The following is an 18,023-nucleotide window of genomic DNA, read 5'->3' as shown; positions in this document are numbered from 1 at the left end:
AATGTCATCAAGAATACTAAGACCTTCAAATTTAATTTTTTTTATAGGCCCTCAAGGCAAATTTACCTAATTATAAATTAAGATTGCTGAAAAAATTGCCACATCAATTTTTTATTACTTTTTAAAAGACAATTCAAAATAGTAGTACCGTAAAAATACACCAATTTTTTACGTAGTAGATCAAATTTATATAAAAGTATTCCTACGATTAAATTTTGTAAGAAAATTTACTAATTTCAGTAGTAGTTTCACGATGTCATTGCGCAGTTTACCTCCTTTCTTGATTGCTTTTAATGTTGTCGGTTACTTGCTACAATATGTGGCTCCTATTATTGGTCTACTTGGCAACGTTCTGGTCATTATAGTTTATGCACGAACTTATAAGCGTGGCAATAACAACACTGACTATTTAGTTATTAATTTAGCTGTCGTCGATATTGCTATCGTCGTGTCTCAATCATTGGAAGGGTTATGGTTTTACTTTCGTCTTCATTTTCGATATGCACTAAATAATATTTTATGCCGTTTTGAATGGTTTGTCTACTTTCTTGTCTTTGCACTATCGGCTGCTACTCTATTATCTATTAGTATTGAACGATTTCGTGCAATTATGATGCCATTGCGAGGAGCATGGAATAAGAGGCAGGTTAAAGTGTTAATATCTTGTATATGGTTAATATGTACAATTGTTGTAACTCCTGTTCTCTTCATTAGCCGACTCGATACACAATATCATAACTATCCGATTATTTTAGGCATCAAAGGTAATGGATCCAATAGTAATAGCGGCAGTAACTTTAGTAATGTTTCAACTACGGTTATGACTATGAGCAATAGAACAATATATTTCTGTATCATATCCGGGCCTAATTCTAATGCTTACACTGATGCATTTCCAATTATGTACGCTATAATTATTTATATCCTGCCATTAATTATCATGATAACCGCCTATAGTTGTATGACCTGGAAGTTATGGAAGCATGTCGAGTTAGGGCAAAATACGATGTCAATTCGCCGCAAGCAAAAGAGAAATCGAAAGATTGTTATGATGTTCTCAATTATCACGATAGCCTTCATGTTATGTTATGCCCCATTTGTAGCTTGGTATATTATCGAACAATTTTATACACCTTATCATATTGGATATCGTCTAAGTTTGAATAGGGCATTTTTTAGTCGGTTTAAATACTTACCTGCGTTGAACTCAGCGATCAATCCGGTTGTTTATGCGTTTGCAGGAAATAGTTTCAAGCAACGCCTAAGAGAATTATTTCGGACAGTACGTCGTCGTAAATCTTATAATCTCAATTTAACCGACATGATTAATATTTCGCCTCGACTTTCCTCACTGAAAGGGCAAAGTCAAAATATTTCAAAATGATACCTAGCCGATTTTAGCGACCTCATCTGTCGACATATGTTTAGATACTTGTAATGTATCGTTATTCTCAGATAAGCTCTATTCTATAGGGCGTTGTGCTATCAGGAACTAAGTTGCCATTTCAAGATTTTTTTTAAGTGATAATGGATGTTAACATTAATTCTTAATGTCTAATTCATAATATATTGTTTCATGACGTTAAATTGTATCTGAAGTAATCATTGAATTAAATTTGTAATAGCACTGTAGAGCACTGTTTATCTGGAGTCAATATTTCAACAGTAACATCAATCAGATATTCATCTATTATTGAGCTCTATCTTTGTAAAATAAAGAGTTTAGAATCATGCAAAAGTAGCTCTTTTCAGCTTATAAGATTAAGTATCTAAGAATATCTTTCAAATCAGCTGTAATTCTAAATTGAGCTAATATTAAAATAATCCTAGAAATAATCTTGAATTTTGATTAATTACCAGCAGCTTTCTATACTATTTTTCCCCTCGCTTTAGCTTGCTCTCTTGAATGCCTCATTTAATATCAGGATTTTGTAATCGTAATCTTAATATACTAATTTTCTTGGATTGGATAACGAGTATTTGACGTCTTCCGTATGTTGTAACAGATTGCTTTGATTTACCGTGCCTATGACATAATCCTTAAAATAGCTCCATGCTTTGATTTTAATTGTCGTTATCTATTCTAATTTACTGACTGTTAACTTATCGAGCTCATGATTGCAGCTTAAAATTCTTATAACTTAATCTTCATTTTATAGGAGGAAATATCAAGAAGCGATAATAGTTGATTGCTATCGTCCATAAATTGAGTACAACCCGAATAGAATTTTATATCGTGACTTACTTCTGTTGTTCTCTCCCCATCTTACTCAATTCCTAATTTTCCATCTATTGTAACTTTAGACTGATATCTACGTGATCGATGAACTTCCCATAAACTTTTCTTTTCTGAATTTACATACATAAATTTAAATGGCAATATTCTATGATTGATTTAATAACGGATTGTTACTCTCAAGTATTTAGACGAATATAAAATATCAATTTCTGCTAGCTGCCAAATTGTCTTATACCGAAAATATTTGCCGAGTAGTTATATGCTTTAATTTCAATACATTTAATGCTATACATCTTTGTTATGTCTTTAAAAATTTTAAGCTTATACAGTAACAAGCCTGTAAAGCAATTTCAAGTTAAAAACACTTTTACTTTAATTGGTGCTGATTTGGATCTTTGCAATTCACCTTGTAATCGGACACGAAAGCAATTCTGAAGTCTTTCTTATTTATTTCATCTCTTTCGTATTTGTATCCTTGCTTGCTATTTCACATTAGCATTATCCAATTAGGCTATTGAAAGAATTTCTGGCTTGATTTTTAAAATCGATTCCCTTTTGACATAAAGTGAAGAAGTACAATATTTCCTTCTCATAATGGAACTTTGATCGCGCCACTATAGGATCGATGTACCTATTTCTGGCTAACCTACTGAAATCTCAAGTAACCTACATATTCTGTCAATGTCCTGTATACTCTATGATGTACCAAATTCGTAAATTTGTGTAGGTACCATGAATGATTAGACTGACAAGATATACATATAGTATTACTTTCCATGAGTGGATATCAATCAGTATGATATAAAAGCCTGTATTTTATCTTAATTTATTGATAGGCTAACATATAAGCATGATGGTAGCAAATACGAGCAATAAAGTCGTACTGTGTTCAATAATCTCCAGGTCTAACTCGTACTACTATAATGGTAAATGACGGCATAATTATCGTTTTAACGGTGAATTGATGCTAAGGTCGCCAATGCACAAGTATGTGAAGGAATCTCAGATGCTTCTCTACCTTATCCAGGCAATCACCTTACTCAGCTACTGTATTTAGTTGCATTATTGTACAGTACTATCATACAGCTATATTATGGGGTATTCACCAAGGTTCCATTTGCAGACAAAAGTCTGACTTTCCATTACTGTACATGCAATGAAAATTAGGTATTGCATAGTAGTTTCTGCCGTTAAACCTGGTCTAGAGAATCGTCTTTCTGAGCTATTTCGTGATAGGATCGTACTCTAGCGCAGCTTATAGAATTGACAGTGCTTAAATTTGGAGAATATAGACAGTAGGTCAGCTTTTCTGGGAGTTTACATGCTCATATGCAGTATTTACCACTAGATAGTACAGGATATTTTCTGCCGCGTGAATACTGTTACAGTGGGTGTTAAACTTGCTCGGACCTTGAAATTGCGACTAATAAATTACGCTAGAGGATGAACTTCTAGATATCTAGAGTAGTCCATGCCTAGAGTATCAGGTGGGCAGTTTTTCCAATAAGTACAGTAGATGGAAGATAGAGTATTCAGATTTTCTGGCCTTTTTGCATACATTTGGAAATTGGAATAAGATAGTTCTAGCGTTACTACATACATTATAAGCGTTTCCTGCATTAAGTAGATGTTTTCTGCCGCGTAAATAGTGTTAAGTGTAGAACTTGTTCTGATCCTGAAATTGCGACTACACTATTCTAGAGTATTAGATGGATAACTATTGCGATAAGTAGCCGGAATAAAGTCAGAGCACTACCGACAATGTAGGACAAGAAACGTTAGCACCCGCAATTGTAAGACGAAGCACTGGATCGGACCCGTAGCATAATAGTCTAGAGTCTGCAAATGGTGCTAGGTTATCTCTTCCAATGCTGATTACTATCCTTAAGAAGAAATTTTTTCAAAAACTAAGCGTATATAGCAGTTCTTTCAAATCCTAAAGACTTAAAATGGAAAAAGCTGTCTAAGACCCTGAAATAACCCAAAATTTATAAAATTAAAAATATTTGTTCTCTTAAATCCATCAAGGGCCATTTAATTTCCTTATAGTATCTAAAGACATACTACAGAAGCCATTAAATGTTCTGTTTCGTGAATCTCAAGCTAAGCCATCATACTGCAGCGTATATTGTACACTAGTATACAGGGTCTTTCATTTCGTTTTACATGCTTTAATTTGGGGAAAAATAACTAACGCAAACGTGCAAATACAGTTGTTTATACCGACATTGAAGACACATTTTCTAATCTTTAAGTTCACTGTATACATCCAAATGGTTGCATCGGTAACAATAAATTTCATTTATACTTTTTGCACTGTACAGTGTACAGGGTTTTTATTTTCGTTTTAGATGCTTTAACTGAGTAAAAAAATGCAACTAAAACTAACGTGCAAATACAGTTATTTAAACCGATATCTAAGACACATTTATTAATCTTTAAATTAACTGTATGTATCTAAATGGTAGATAATAATAAATTTCGCTTATACTTTCATCAAAATATGTATTACGAAAATGCTGTACGAAGTTCTGTACATACAGCTATGGACTACTAGATGAAGACCTGGACTGATCACTCCCTCTGACAGACAGACTTTTCTTACTTATAGGCCCATCAAAATCGAAGAATGGTTACTTAGTATGGATCTTCTGTGCCTGTTTTCGAAATCACTGGTACTAATTTAAAAAATCTACATCGACAATCTTATATCACTGTTTGTTATAGACGTATATGTATGAATTTGTAATCTTTGTGTACTTCCTGGTTTGAGTTATCATGATAACTAATAATGTATTAAGTACAGTATAATTGTTGCAATAAATGCGCAATCTATTTGGGTTGGTTACTATTAAGAACTCGCTGTAACAACATTGTACACTATATACTGTATGCCCGCGCAGTACAATATTAAGGTTTCCCCGGTATGATATAAACAATCGTGTGTAAGAATAAAGAGCATCTTTTCCTAGCCTATATATTTGTGAGTATAATCTCTGTGTACGCGGTCGATCTCCTCCCTAGACAAAAATATACAACACTGTTTCCATGTAGAATTTAGTAACGGTTAATAAGATTCAACGTAATATTGCTTAATTTGGAAAAAATCAGTGAATTTAAAACGACCATCTGCATACTAAATAAAGTAGTGTGATAACGAAGTGCTTTCAACAATATTTTCACGAAATGGAGCCGAAAAGGTCTGTCCGTCCAAGCTTGATGAGTCCAGTCCGCCCAAGCCTTCTTCTAATAGTACAGTACAGTACTCTACAGTATATAGTACTGTACTGTACAGTATATAATACTGTACTGTACAGTACAGTACTGGATGAGTCCGCCCAAGCCTTCTTCTACAGTAAATAGTACAGTAACGTACAGTATATAGTACTGTACAGGACAGTACAGTACTGTAATATTGCACTCATCGGCCACTTCTCGTCCCTAACTATGCCCATACAGCTCTCTAAAATGCTTATTTTGTATGCCTTAGAAAATTCGACTTGGCGTCCACACTGGGCGGATTGAAAAAACACAAGATTGACGTCAGGCGTTACCATTGTTACCGCTACTGCAAACCTGAATTCTGTAATGCTCATAACCAATAACCACCATAGTTTTTTGACTTCCATGGTAATAACACTGAATATAGACTTTTAGTAGTAACATATCAATCTTGAATTATCTATCAGGTGGTATGTGACATTAAAGAGGAGTTACACCGATTAGAATTCGAACTGTTTGGTGATTTACTAGAACAAACATTGTTAATAAACTAGATTTACAGTAATATCGAATCCCTGACGTATTACCACATTGTCCTATAACATTAAGGTTAGTAAACTATGGTTGAAGCTAATATTCAAACGATTGTAATCCTTACCGTGTCCAATAAGACTAATAGACATAAACTCTACAAGGAATAGAAAGATTTACAGTAATTTACTATTTTGTGCTCTTTTTCTTTAAAGGATATCATTTAGACGCTCTATTGACATTGTATACTGGCGCAGTGGTCGGTATTATCGGTTAAGAAGTTAAACAACATCGAAGAAACGTAATAATGCTCCACTACTTTTGGGTCCACTGTTGTTTTCACTTATCGAGATGGTTTCCAAAGGAGATAAGATGGAAAGTGTAAGTTTTTCAGTATTAAATTTACTATCATATTACATTTAATTAATTACTCTTGATCTGATGTTTGAATAAATATCAAACCTATTACAAAAGCTTAACGAGTAGTTTTCTAGTTTTACTGGAGTTAATGGTACTTATAATAATTGCAATGGCTAAATGCAAGTAAAATATAGTTTATGTGTTAATCCATGAAATAAAGTCATATTAAATAAATAAAAATCATCGTTAGTCAGTATTGTGGCTACTCTAAATGATAAAGGCTGTCATTATCTTTAAAGGTTGTAAAATTTTTATACTATACTGCCATGATATGCCTGTGCTAATCAAACATTAAATGAAAGGGCAGTATATTCGCATTGATTAACTTCTGCTTTACATATAGCTTCATATTAGTGAATTATAATTAACTTACCACTGCTGGAAACACTTAAAGCTATGACGCTAAAATAAATAGATAAACATCTCTTTCACTGTACAGCTATAATACTGTTAATCTATTAAGTAGGTTTCATAAGTAGGCACTGGATCTAACATCAACTAAAAGATGCTATCTTTTATTATCGATATTCATTAAAATTATTTTAAATCTTTAATTTCTAAGAAATGAAGTAGGAATACGTTTCTATATCGCCTACAAATAGTTTACTTGACTTCAATTGGTAATGTCAAGCTACTCTTTCACATCACATTGAGCTAGTATAGTTGCAGTAGACCTGACTAAGTAACTAGTAAATAGGGTATAATGATACTTAAAGATCTAACGATGTCTTTGTTTTAACTTTGATGCTTTACGTGTTGAATATTTGCAGGCGCTTGATCATCATCCCTTTGACAGTGTGCTTACTAGCACCGGAATTTTACGTCTTATTACTGTAAGTTCATCCATTAAAATTGAATGTATGCAACCTTATCTTGATTTCGACCTAGGACTATGACATACGCCTGTAATATTTACATTATGATCAAGTTAATTATTATCGTTGTTTATGAGAAAAATTATCTGTTCTCAACCCAGGGTTTCTATTTTATTAAATCTGTGATATAGGAACGAAACATCAAGGTTCTGCCCCGCAAATTTATTAAATTATCTCATTGCTGATGTGACTTTTACAACTCTTATGCTCGGTTAGTTGTAAATCATTTTTTAAGTGAATTACATGTTAGAATAGAAGTCAGCTTCATATGTCGAACAAAATTAAAATTATTTCCTCATAAATTTTATCAATTATGCAGGTTTCTGTTTCATATTGTGCCAAATGGACCCACTTGTATACCAAATTAAAATTGCCTTCCACATTTTTGGTGTATTAGATGCAGCGATGGGTATAGCAATAACCATTGCATTGGCTAGTACTAATGCCAGTACTTGCGTAAGTTAAAAATTTTAAAGTGCTATGCTGATTTATGCATGATGATAAACACTGAATATTTTTCTTCTTCAACATTAATGAAAATTATCGGTTCTACAGTAAATGAGCGCTTTTATAATAGTATATTAAAGATATCGCTATAATATCAGTTAGTATTGCCGATTACTTTCCTTCTATTCCTAGAGCGGAAATCTGATTCAGTTGAAAAGTTGATTTCATGTAAATGTAAGGTATTTCTTGCGATACTTGCAAGATTTTGGCACGTCTATATACAATATATTTTACCAATCTCGTGTTATCGCTAGTTATACATCATATATAAAGAGAGAGAGGTCGTTACTAATACTAACGTGCCAATTTTAATAGTAAGTTAAAACAATATTCTGTATAGCGCAAAAACACATCAAAAGTGGAACAATTTACCAGATGTTTATTATTTTAGCTATATCATCGATACAGCTCTAGTGCTAATAACATCTTTTTACCTTGTTATTTAGAGAGATAATACTACGACATTATACTACGCTTGTTTAATATTGGCTATATTACATATTGCATCCTTAGGTAAGATCTGTTTGTTTAATTTACTCTGCATCTTTCTGATAAAAATGACTATTTTTATTTTTAACTTTCGATACAATAACAATCAGTTGTATAGCAATTAATCTATTTTATTGAACATTTACATAGGGCTGGTTGTATTCCTAACACCATTTTGGGTTGCGAACTCCGTTTGGGCATTATCCGTCCTTAATCCTAGGCAAAGACGTGGCGTATGCTATGAGCCAGTTAAATGTTGTACTTGTCTCTGGCATGTGTAAGAAAATTCACTTGCATAATTAATAGATTAAAATATCCTTATAATAGGACTCATTGAAATTAGTTTTTTTAATGGTTTCATTGCATAATTTGATATTAACTAAATGATTCAGTGTGCTATACACTTCTATCGACTATTTCAATCCTTTAATCTGCTTGATTGAATATTTACGTACATAATTTTTTATGGTTAGCTTGAGTTTATTTTTGCTATAATTTATAATAAGATATTTACAATGTATCATATTTTACCTAATTCTGTATTATGGCCGGAATTTCTTTTCGGACTTTCTATAAATGACTATCATTCGTCTATCACTATATGTAATGGACGTTTGGAAGAAGTGGCTATTCTTAAAGTGAAGATATGTGGTTAATTGCATTTATAAAGCTATGTTGTACAACCTTACCATGTATATATTCGTATGAAGCTTAAATAATGTCATCACATATATTGTACTTTAGCTAATTGACTAGCTTTTTAGCATAATTTTTATGGCCATATCATTATCTTATTTTGTACTAAACTATTAATAAAAGATAGCCTTACAATATTGATCTTTTAACCTTCCACTGTGAACGATTAATTCTATCAGTGCAATAAGTAGATTTGATATTGTTACTGTGTACCATAATTTGATTACTATGCATTACTTTAATGTTGTAGTTTGATGTAAAGGAGCAACTAAGACCTTAATTTAGCCGTAGCAATGTGATTTTAAATTTCAATATGCATAATTATTTTAAGCTGTATTTAATATAACTGCCATGGTTACGCTTTGTGCTGTTAGGCTTTAGACGCCAGTAAAATCCTATTTAAGTTTGCAATATTTAAAAAGAGTAATGCACGGTACTCATCGATAATCGTAATTCATATATCGTTGTCATGACTGAAGAATTTAGGTGTAGTCCCGATTGTTATACACGCAAATAATTGTATAATCGAACCTGAAATTGACGTCAGAAATTGGCTTTTTTGGTTATTAGCGCTACGTTTGAGTATTGTCAGTGCCGATTACATGTCGTTGACAGAGATAATGAACGAATTAATTATTTTAGGAATAGACATTGGTCAGTTTTGAATTTACTTTATGTGACCATTATATTATCATAGTAAAGGATCACTTTTACAGAGTTCCATGAAAGTTTAATATCTACACTCGTGCTCTAAGTGTTTGCAATTGAAAGATGGATTGAATCTACAACTTCTACAGTGAGCTGCTTAATAACGTGCTTACATTTCAAGTGATCGACATATTTTCTGTATTACAATAATTATTTATAATGTTAAAATTTACCGTTATCGAAATAGCGATAAAAGCCACTTTTGTAATCCTTTTAGTCGAATTAAGAATAATGATGTAAGGGTAGTAGTAAAGTACCTACTAAAACTTTAGTCTCGACGTGTTGCTGCCGCATATAAATATAGTAACAGTATTCCCAAAGTACTTGAATAGGAAATTGCTTCTATATAATATTCATAACGAATTTATACTCAATGCTATACCTGTATTACTTTCGTTTAATATATTCACTAGTTACGCTTAAAGATTTTGCAATCAAAAATATTCTAATATGCAGTATATGGAGATAAGTAGATTATAATGCATTAGCAACTCATATAATTATAAAGTTGCATGTACAAATTATTATGATTTATTGACTAAATGGTAGTCGAAAAGCAAAAATATGAAATAGTAAATATACATATAGATAGCTGTAAATCGACATCAAAAATCTTCACATTAATAGCTTTTAGCATAATGAAGAATGGTCTTGTCCTAATGGAATAGGAATCATTTCAGGAAGCCAGTAATGTATACAGTCAATACAATTTTATGATTAACTAATTTTTAAATCCATTAGCTAGCAAATCATTAAAAAGTTAATGAATGCAATATTCGAATATTAAAACCACAGCATTTAAAAGTAAAAATATCATTTACATGCTAATTCTTTGATTTTACTGTTAATATTAGCAAAGAGCTTGTGCCATAATTTTAGTGGATTATGTTACCCTTTCCGTCCAATAGTTGTGCAAGTAACTATTCTACCTAGATTGTATCGCAATTTGATACTAAATATGTTGCTATCTTATGCACTCGCCAAATTACATAAAGTGCTGTGGATAGATGGCTAACTTTTAGGCTATTTCAATTGGTATGATTATATCAAAAAATTAAAAATAGTATAGTATATTATTATATACATTGTCCTTAATTATTAGATCAGTTAATGGTACAACTTAACATACTGTTTAAAAGCTACGGTATGGGTTCCATTTCTATTGATAGCATGTTGAAGAAGTTATAATTATAGCATTATGATTATGAGCTAAAAGTGATTTAAGGCAGGTGACTGAACTAATCATTCCATTTTGATTTAGCAAATTCTAGTAATATTGAAAGAATTTTTGCTATATAAAAATAAAACATTAGGTTATGGTTTTTCGGATACGTTTGCTTTCAGTACGATACAAGTCTAATCTGATCTGTAACATGAAATAAAGTTTCAGATGTAAGATTGGTTAAAGTTGCTATACTATTACCCATGTTTCTTTTATGAGCTACACTTTTGTTATGGCGCTAATTACGGATTTAGCTAGATCTTTGATGTGATAACTTAATGCACAGTGAAGAAATAATGTGCAATTTGGACTAACTCTAGCTAGTTAATATTAGGCTCTTGGCTCCGCATATTGACAACACCCAGTACGAAGGTTAAAATAAAACTGGCCAGTTTTTTGGCTCCACATTTTTCGCCAGTGATATGTCTGTTTATTTCAATATTAAGAGAACTGTTACGTTATTTTAAATCAGATCATTTCATAGATTCATTAATGACATTTTACCTCATTTTCATTGTTGGTTACGTAGGCTGTTTGCATTGCTGCTTTAATTTTACTCAAGAAGTTTTTGACCAAGACGCTATTACCAGTTTTATCCTTAGGTAGTTCCTCATAAATGGATATGATAGTGGCTTCGTTCAAATTTAATTCCAGCTTATCCCAATTTAAGATCTAAAATTAGATTAAGATATCAGCCAATAGGAAATTAAAAACAATAAGGTCAAGTTAGTTTTATAGAGATGGTATAATGATTAATCTGGGGTAGCATTGATCAACGTTATAACTTGCAATAATTTACATGCATTACACATAATAGGATTGTTTGTAATAGGTGGAAACATCGTTATTGATATTTACGCAATAGTCACCTTTGTGAGATCTTTTAGATTTATTTCGTCTGAACGATCTTGTATATTATAGAGCCATGCTTCTGTAAGTGCTTCTTTAATTAAGATATTTTCATAAAAGGCCTTATCAATTGAAGCTATGATAATAAAGATGATAACTTTTATATATAGCAGTGTACAATGTGGCTAAAGTACTGTCTAATGTTAAATTATACTATTTATAAGATATTTCTATAAATTACAGTTTGTAGATTGATCATCATCTGCGTTCTCTGATTTTGTATCTGTTATCCAGCAGCCTCCTTGACCAAGATACAGGGCACCCGTATGTGCTCTTACTCGAATTTGATTATAAACCATTTGTAATGCTTTATTTTCTGCAATTTTTTCTACATTTAGCAAGTTAAAGAAGATTTTAGAATTATATAGTACAGTCATTTTTTTAATGTAATAGCAGGAGTTCTTCAGCTTGTAATATTAAACAAATGACGTTTTAAGTTAACGTATGCATTTTTTGTGATTGATAGAACATTATCAGCATTTTAAATTGATATGGTATTAAACCTTTCCTTTTGGCTAATATATGATCTGTGTCTTTTGGAATCAAATTATTTTATGGGTCAACACTGTATATGCGCCCCTTGTGATAATTGATTGAACATTATTCACATTTTAAATCGATATTCTATTAAAAAGCCCCACTTCTCATTAATGTATGATTGTGTATCTTTCGACATCACAATAATCGTCAATATTGAAACGTGAATGCTTTATCTGCTGTTACATCATACACAACTTACGTAGATCGTCATCAACCATTCTTGGAATAATCGTCAAGTTATAAACATTTGATTTCGAAGTTGATTTAACTTCAAAACGGCATTCGTTATCACCAAGTGCAGTCGTTAGAGTTGCATGGATAACCTTTGATGTTATTATATTTATATCAAGTCCGTCGATAAATATCTTGGTACGAATTGCTGTAAAAGAGAAGAGAAAAGATAACGACGATTTAGTACCGTACTAAATATATCGCATAGATTAAAATGTTTCTTGGGCTATTATTCTAGTATGCCAGTAAAATAAAATTATGACGATTCGCTGATGATATGTAACTAAAAAACAAAGAATACTGGGATAAAAGTATAGTGCATTGTGAAATACTTGTATTACATGTATGGTACATTATATTAATATATTATGTACACGCAATGTTGCGTGTGATTTCCATCTAAAATGTCGACGGTTGAGTTCTCTAAAATTAAAGGTTAGTTTATGACTGAGATTACGCAGCATTTTAAAGAATAATAGAGATTAATAATATTACGTTGTAAATCTTGTAATGTGCCAATAATATTTGATCTACTTGCTCCACAGCCCATTATCACTTGAAATTATTGAGTGTTTAAATCAATCTTCTAGCTCTTATGATAAATATTCAAAACTAAGTGGTGGAACGATATTTAATCTACGCAGAGGTAGGATAGATACTAATTGATTGGCAGAATATCTTGCTAACGTATTACAGATTTCTAGTCTATACGTATTCACTATGACTATGCGAATAGACAATTTAATGTTCGAAATATTGTTGTATTTGCAATGAAAACTATTGTATATACACTCGTATATAGTATGTACGCGTATACTATATCTATATTTACTATGCCTAGATTGATGAATTCCATCAGGCGTATACTGTCTCTCTCTTGATTGTATAGAGAGATGTACTACTTGTAACGATGAAGAGCTCTTTCTCCATGGTGTTGTTATGGAAACCAACAACGTCATTATTTAATAAACTAATTACCAGCTAGAAACCCACAGTTACCTGCAATTGCAGTAGATGTTTCCGAATGCTGTAGTATTGTAGTAGGTTACTACGCGTATATGCTTGATTTGAACGCGTGTTGTGCGGTATACTGTTCTGTAAATGTTTTCATTGCTGTCATAGTAAGTAATTACAGAAAATTTCCATTAGCAAAAGGTTGTTATGAAACGATGAACAATGACGTCATATTGATAGCTTTTCGCAAGCCAAATAGTTTACTTTATTCCTAGCGGGTAAATTTGGAATTCAAGATTGAATAAAAAGTGGCATTCATTGAAATACTAGGTGCCTGCTAACAATAATAGACGCGTAGCATGAAATAGGAAATAGGTTGATTCATGTGGACCGTGTATTAATGAATCTGAGATACAAGTATAAGTGATTAATCCATGATCGGTATCACAGTCCAACGACGAGTTAAGGTACTATGATATTCAACCTCACTAATACAAGTGAGTAGGTAAAGACGTCCGTGTGGGACAACGATGAATGAATAAATGAATCTGAGATAGAATCGACGATCTGCACAACAGTCTAACAACGTGTTAACCATGCAATAATCGAAATCGCTTTTTGAACTATTTGCACCACCTCACTAATACCACTCAATGTGTAATAAGACGTCAGTGTAGGACAACAGTGGATGTACGTTAGAATTTAATCGACCATGATAGTCGTTACTTTTGCACTATAGTACACAGTATTTTACAATTCAGTATGTCAAGACGTTAGTATGCATAGGACAACGATGTATGTGAGGCACAATTGACGATCTGCATAACAGTCTCACAACGCCTTAACTATGCTATCATCGCCATCACTTTCTTACTATCGTATTTTACCATCTTACTACTATAATTCAGTATGTCAATCTGACAGTTCAGACCAGCTTTAAAATGCATACTTGGGATATTGGCCGTGACATATAATATGTTACGTATAGACAGAGTATAGAGGCCTATATGGTTTGTGGTCTGATCCAATACACGTACTGTACAGTGGTGTGCAAAAGATTAGATCCCTCCATTTTTCTCGATACTAACAGCTGTTGAAATTGGAAATTTTGATATTAGGAAATGCCATTTTACGATGCTTCAATAATGTTCAAATTTTCAATTTTAACAGCTTTTAGTATTGAGAAAAATGATGTGAGGGCTTTAATCTTTTGCACACTACAGTACCATGGACTACGAAAAGAAGACTTTTAGTAGAGAACAGTAATATCCAGTTACCGTAGTCCATGACTGTACGCTGCACTGTACGTATGGTGCAGCTAAAATGACCAGCAGTCCGCCTGCAGATTTGTTGGCAATAAACTGTCGTTGCTAGTCCCTCTCTACTTTCTTTTACTGTATTATACAGTAAATTGTAGAGCAGAGTGCCCATTCATAGTGTGTATATGAACATGTACAGCTAAAATGACCAGCAGCCAGCCTGCAGATTTGTTGGCAACAAACTGTCGTTGCTAGTCCCTCTCTTTTACTGTACAGTAAAGTGTAGAGCAGAGTGCCCATTCGTAGTGTGTATTTTAACATCATAAATGCTAGTCCCTCTCTACTTTTCTTTTACAGTAAAGTGTAGAGCAGAGTGCCCATTCGTAGTGTGTATTTTAACATCATAAATGCTAGTCCCTCTCTACTTTTCTTTTACTGTAAAGTGTAGAGCAGAGTGCCTTTCGTAGTGTGTCTATGAACATGTATATTATATCAACATACGACACTAGCGTATCCATTCCAGTTATAACCGGTTCAACCCTATACCATATTCCTCAATGAGGAATCCTCATTGAATGTCCTCGGGAAGGACGTAGGTATAGTACACTAAACGCCGCAGTCATAACACCGTCGTACAGTAGTATTGATTGAGTTATCGTATCCTAGTTCAATCTACTCATAAAATAACTTGATTGGATGGACTTGTACGAGTATTTTTCGGGATTGCCGTCAAAATTGAAGGATGTTGAATGGCTTAATTTCTGATTTGGGAGTGAGTGAGAAGGATGTTGTAAAACACTGGATACTATACTAGTAGTGGACGCCATTCGGAGCATAGTCAACATACAGGACTAAACGTAAAAGCCAAGCAACTTGAGATCGTCCAGTACAGTGTACAGTACCCTGTACGGTAAATACTGTACTGTAGGACTACTGTGCACTGTGCGCAGTCGTCAAAGCAGGTCAGGCACAGTAAAGCGTCAGCGCCAGCAGTCGCTCTAGTGACTGAAACATGAGTGTCGAGTACAGCATAGACACTAAAGGTTTCAATTTCATCGCTCGGCACCTAGCAGGATTGCGGTACCGTAACGGTACGCATGCGTGCTTACTGGCCAGAGAAACGATCGTCGAGTCGAGCTAACTCCAAGTGTTCAATATCTTCATTTTCAAGCCAATTTCACCAAGGAAAGTAGTGCAAAATTTCAATATTCCTTCATGGCAAAATTGGATAGGATGGATTTAAATCGTCGTTTGTTGATGGTTTAAGGCAGTAGATTGATCCACCTGGCACAATGTCAGCACAAACACCGCCCTATAGCCATTCCCCAAGTCAACGACGCGATACAAGTCAGGGTAAGTATGGATAATAGACAATGAAATAGGTCCAAGCAGTTCTCTTTTTCCAAAGGGAAATGATGTCAAGTCATTATGTCTGGATAGTTATTGATGATAGTAAGGGTTCTACATCAATGATAGACTTACTAGTCGATCTGTCCATAATGAAAACAGTCATGGTTATCGTCATGTTGATGATTGCAAGGTAGACGATCCTTTTTTAACCGAATCTCAATGTAGCCAAGTCAGGCCAAACACAAGCGCCTCCTTTAGCCCTCTACCATACGGAGATGGTAATGGCAATGATGATCACTGGACGACAGGTTGAGTCGGATTCAAACGATGTTAATGTAATATCCTTTGGATACGAGTTGAATCACGAAATAGAGATGGTTTTAAAAATGGGATTGTATTAGCGATGGGTCCCAGAATATCTTGATCCTTTGATGACTTGTTAGTCTATTCCAATTATAAACAATATCGTTATTGAAGCATAAAAAAGTAGACAAAATACCAGTACAAGTGCAGTAAATGATCAGACGTAGAATATGGCTCAATTAGTACAAAGTAGTACACTCCAATGGATTTTATCATGACACAGTTCTACTAGTTTGAATCATCAGTTCGTTTCTTGACTGTAATGGCATCAAATTACCATCATCATGATATACGTACATGGCAGATACTCGTATATCTTTCTATGGTCATAGAGTCATGATCTGATGTAGAATACGGGTAGATTAGTACAAAGTAGTACACTCCAATGGATTCTATCATGACACAGTCCTACAAGTTTGAATCATCAGTTAGTCTCTTGACTGTAATGGCATCAAATTACCATCATCATGATATATGTGCATGGCAGATACTCGTATATCTTTCCATAGGTTGAACGCATTCAATCTTAGCTTACTTTACATGGAAGTTGATAGATCATGGTATCACTATAGGCTATAGCAGCATAGTTGGAATGATCGTCAAGGCAAAGCTTATAGAGATTGTTGTCATCATTGTAGTAACTAAAGATGAACCATTTGCTAGTACTACGCTATCGTCAGACACAGATTGGATATATCATCCTACGCACTTATTGACTACACGCTGTAAATAAATACGCTTCTGACTATTATTAATCGTACGTAGTATTGGATTCAATGCCTATTTACAGAAATACATAGTATTTTGCCCTTTGCAGCGAAAAGGTAACGGCCTCAATCTATATTATGTTGTACTACTCGGTAGCATTCGCTGCCAATCTCGTCAATGATGATCATCAGGATACATTGATCTATCGGATCTCATTGACGGTATGGACAATGATAATATATTGATGTACAAGAGTTCAACATCCGTTAGCCTGTCTAAAATAAAATATACTGTATACTGCACGCATTACGTGATTTTACAACTAATTTTCAACGACAATAGATCATCGAGTTATAGCCACGTTGACTTGAAGGTATTGCAATTACTCTATACCCTCTACACAATAGAATAAAATTACCAACTAGTTTAGCACAAGCCGTAATCTTGACTTCTATTTCACTTAATTACACGATAGCAATCAAGCTGCTAGTAGCCTAGTGCACATAATAGAACACGCGTACATGTTTGATGGATGCCATCAGCCATTCATAATCTACTGGACTGCCGTACAGTAATATTGCCTGATAGGTTAAATGAGGAAAATGGCTATTGATGGATACATTGAGAATCGTTGTTAGTTATTGATGTTGGATCTATATCAGCTTTATACTATACAGTCTATGAATATTCTGGCCATGATAATTTTATGACTATATCATCCATGATGAATTCCCTAGCAATTCTTCATTCATAAATGATCCGATAGTAAATCATCTCTCTGTTGTTACCTACTATTTTGG

The 18,023-nt window shown here is 33.4% G+C and overlaps 3 protein-coding genes across 3 annotated transcripts; 2 read left to right on the top strand and 1 right to left on the bottom strand.

Annotated features, from left to right (window-relative positions):
* Positions 1 to 253: 253 nt before the first annotated feature.
* On the top strand, positions 254 to 1,384 carry TRIADDRAFT_57337 (uncharacterized protein; the record flags this gene model as incomplete). The annotated part of the gene is made up of 1 exon (XM_002113635.1): positions 254 to 1,384. The coding sequence occupies one exon, from the start codon at positions 254 to 256 to the stop codon at positions 1,382 to 1,384; it is 1,131 nt and encodes a 376-aa protein (XP_002113671.1).
* A 4,041-nt stretch (positions 1,385 to 5,425) lies between these two features.
* On the top strand, positions 5,426 to 8,564 carry TRIADDRAFT_57336 (uncharacterized protein; the record flags this gene model as incomplete). Its single annotated transcript, XM_002113634.1, has 6 exons — positions 5,426 to 5,439; positions 7,183 to 7,245; positions 7,419 to 7,498; positions 7,607 to 7,743; positions 8,241 to 8,307; positions 8,434 to 8,564. The coding sequence occupies 6 exons, from the start codon at positions 5,426 to 5,428 to the stop codon at positions 8,562 to 8,564; spliced, it is 492 nt and encodes a 163-aa protein (XP_002113670.1).
* Positions 8,565 to 11,239: 2,675 nt separating this feature from the next.
* On the bottom strand, positions 11,240 to 12,576 carry TRIADDRAFT_57335 (uncharacterized protein; the record flags this gene model as incomplete). Its single annotated transcript, XM_002113276.1, has 5 exons — positions 11,240 to 11,335; positions 11,414 to 11,581; positions 11,779 to 11,894; positions 12,000 to 12,146; positions 12,558 to 12,576. 5 exons carry the CDS (start codon positions 12,574 to 12,576, stop codon positions 11,240 to 11,242), a joined length of 546 nt encoding a protein of 181 aa, XP_002113312.1.
* Positions 12,577 to 18,023: the final 5,447 nt, after the last annotated feature.

This window comes from Trichoplax adhaerens, genomic scaffold (assembly GCF_000150275.1).
Source record: "Trichoplax adhaerens TRIADscaffold_6 genomic scaffold, whole genome shotgun sequence".
NCBI lineage: Eukaryota > Metazoa > Placozoa > Uniplacotomia > Trichoplacea > Trichoplacidae > Trichoplax > Trichoplax adhaerens.
Note: the sequence above shows the minus strand (reverse complement) of the source record. Positions and strands in the feature narration are given on the sequence as shown.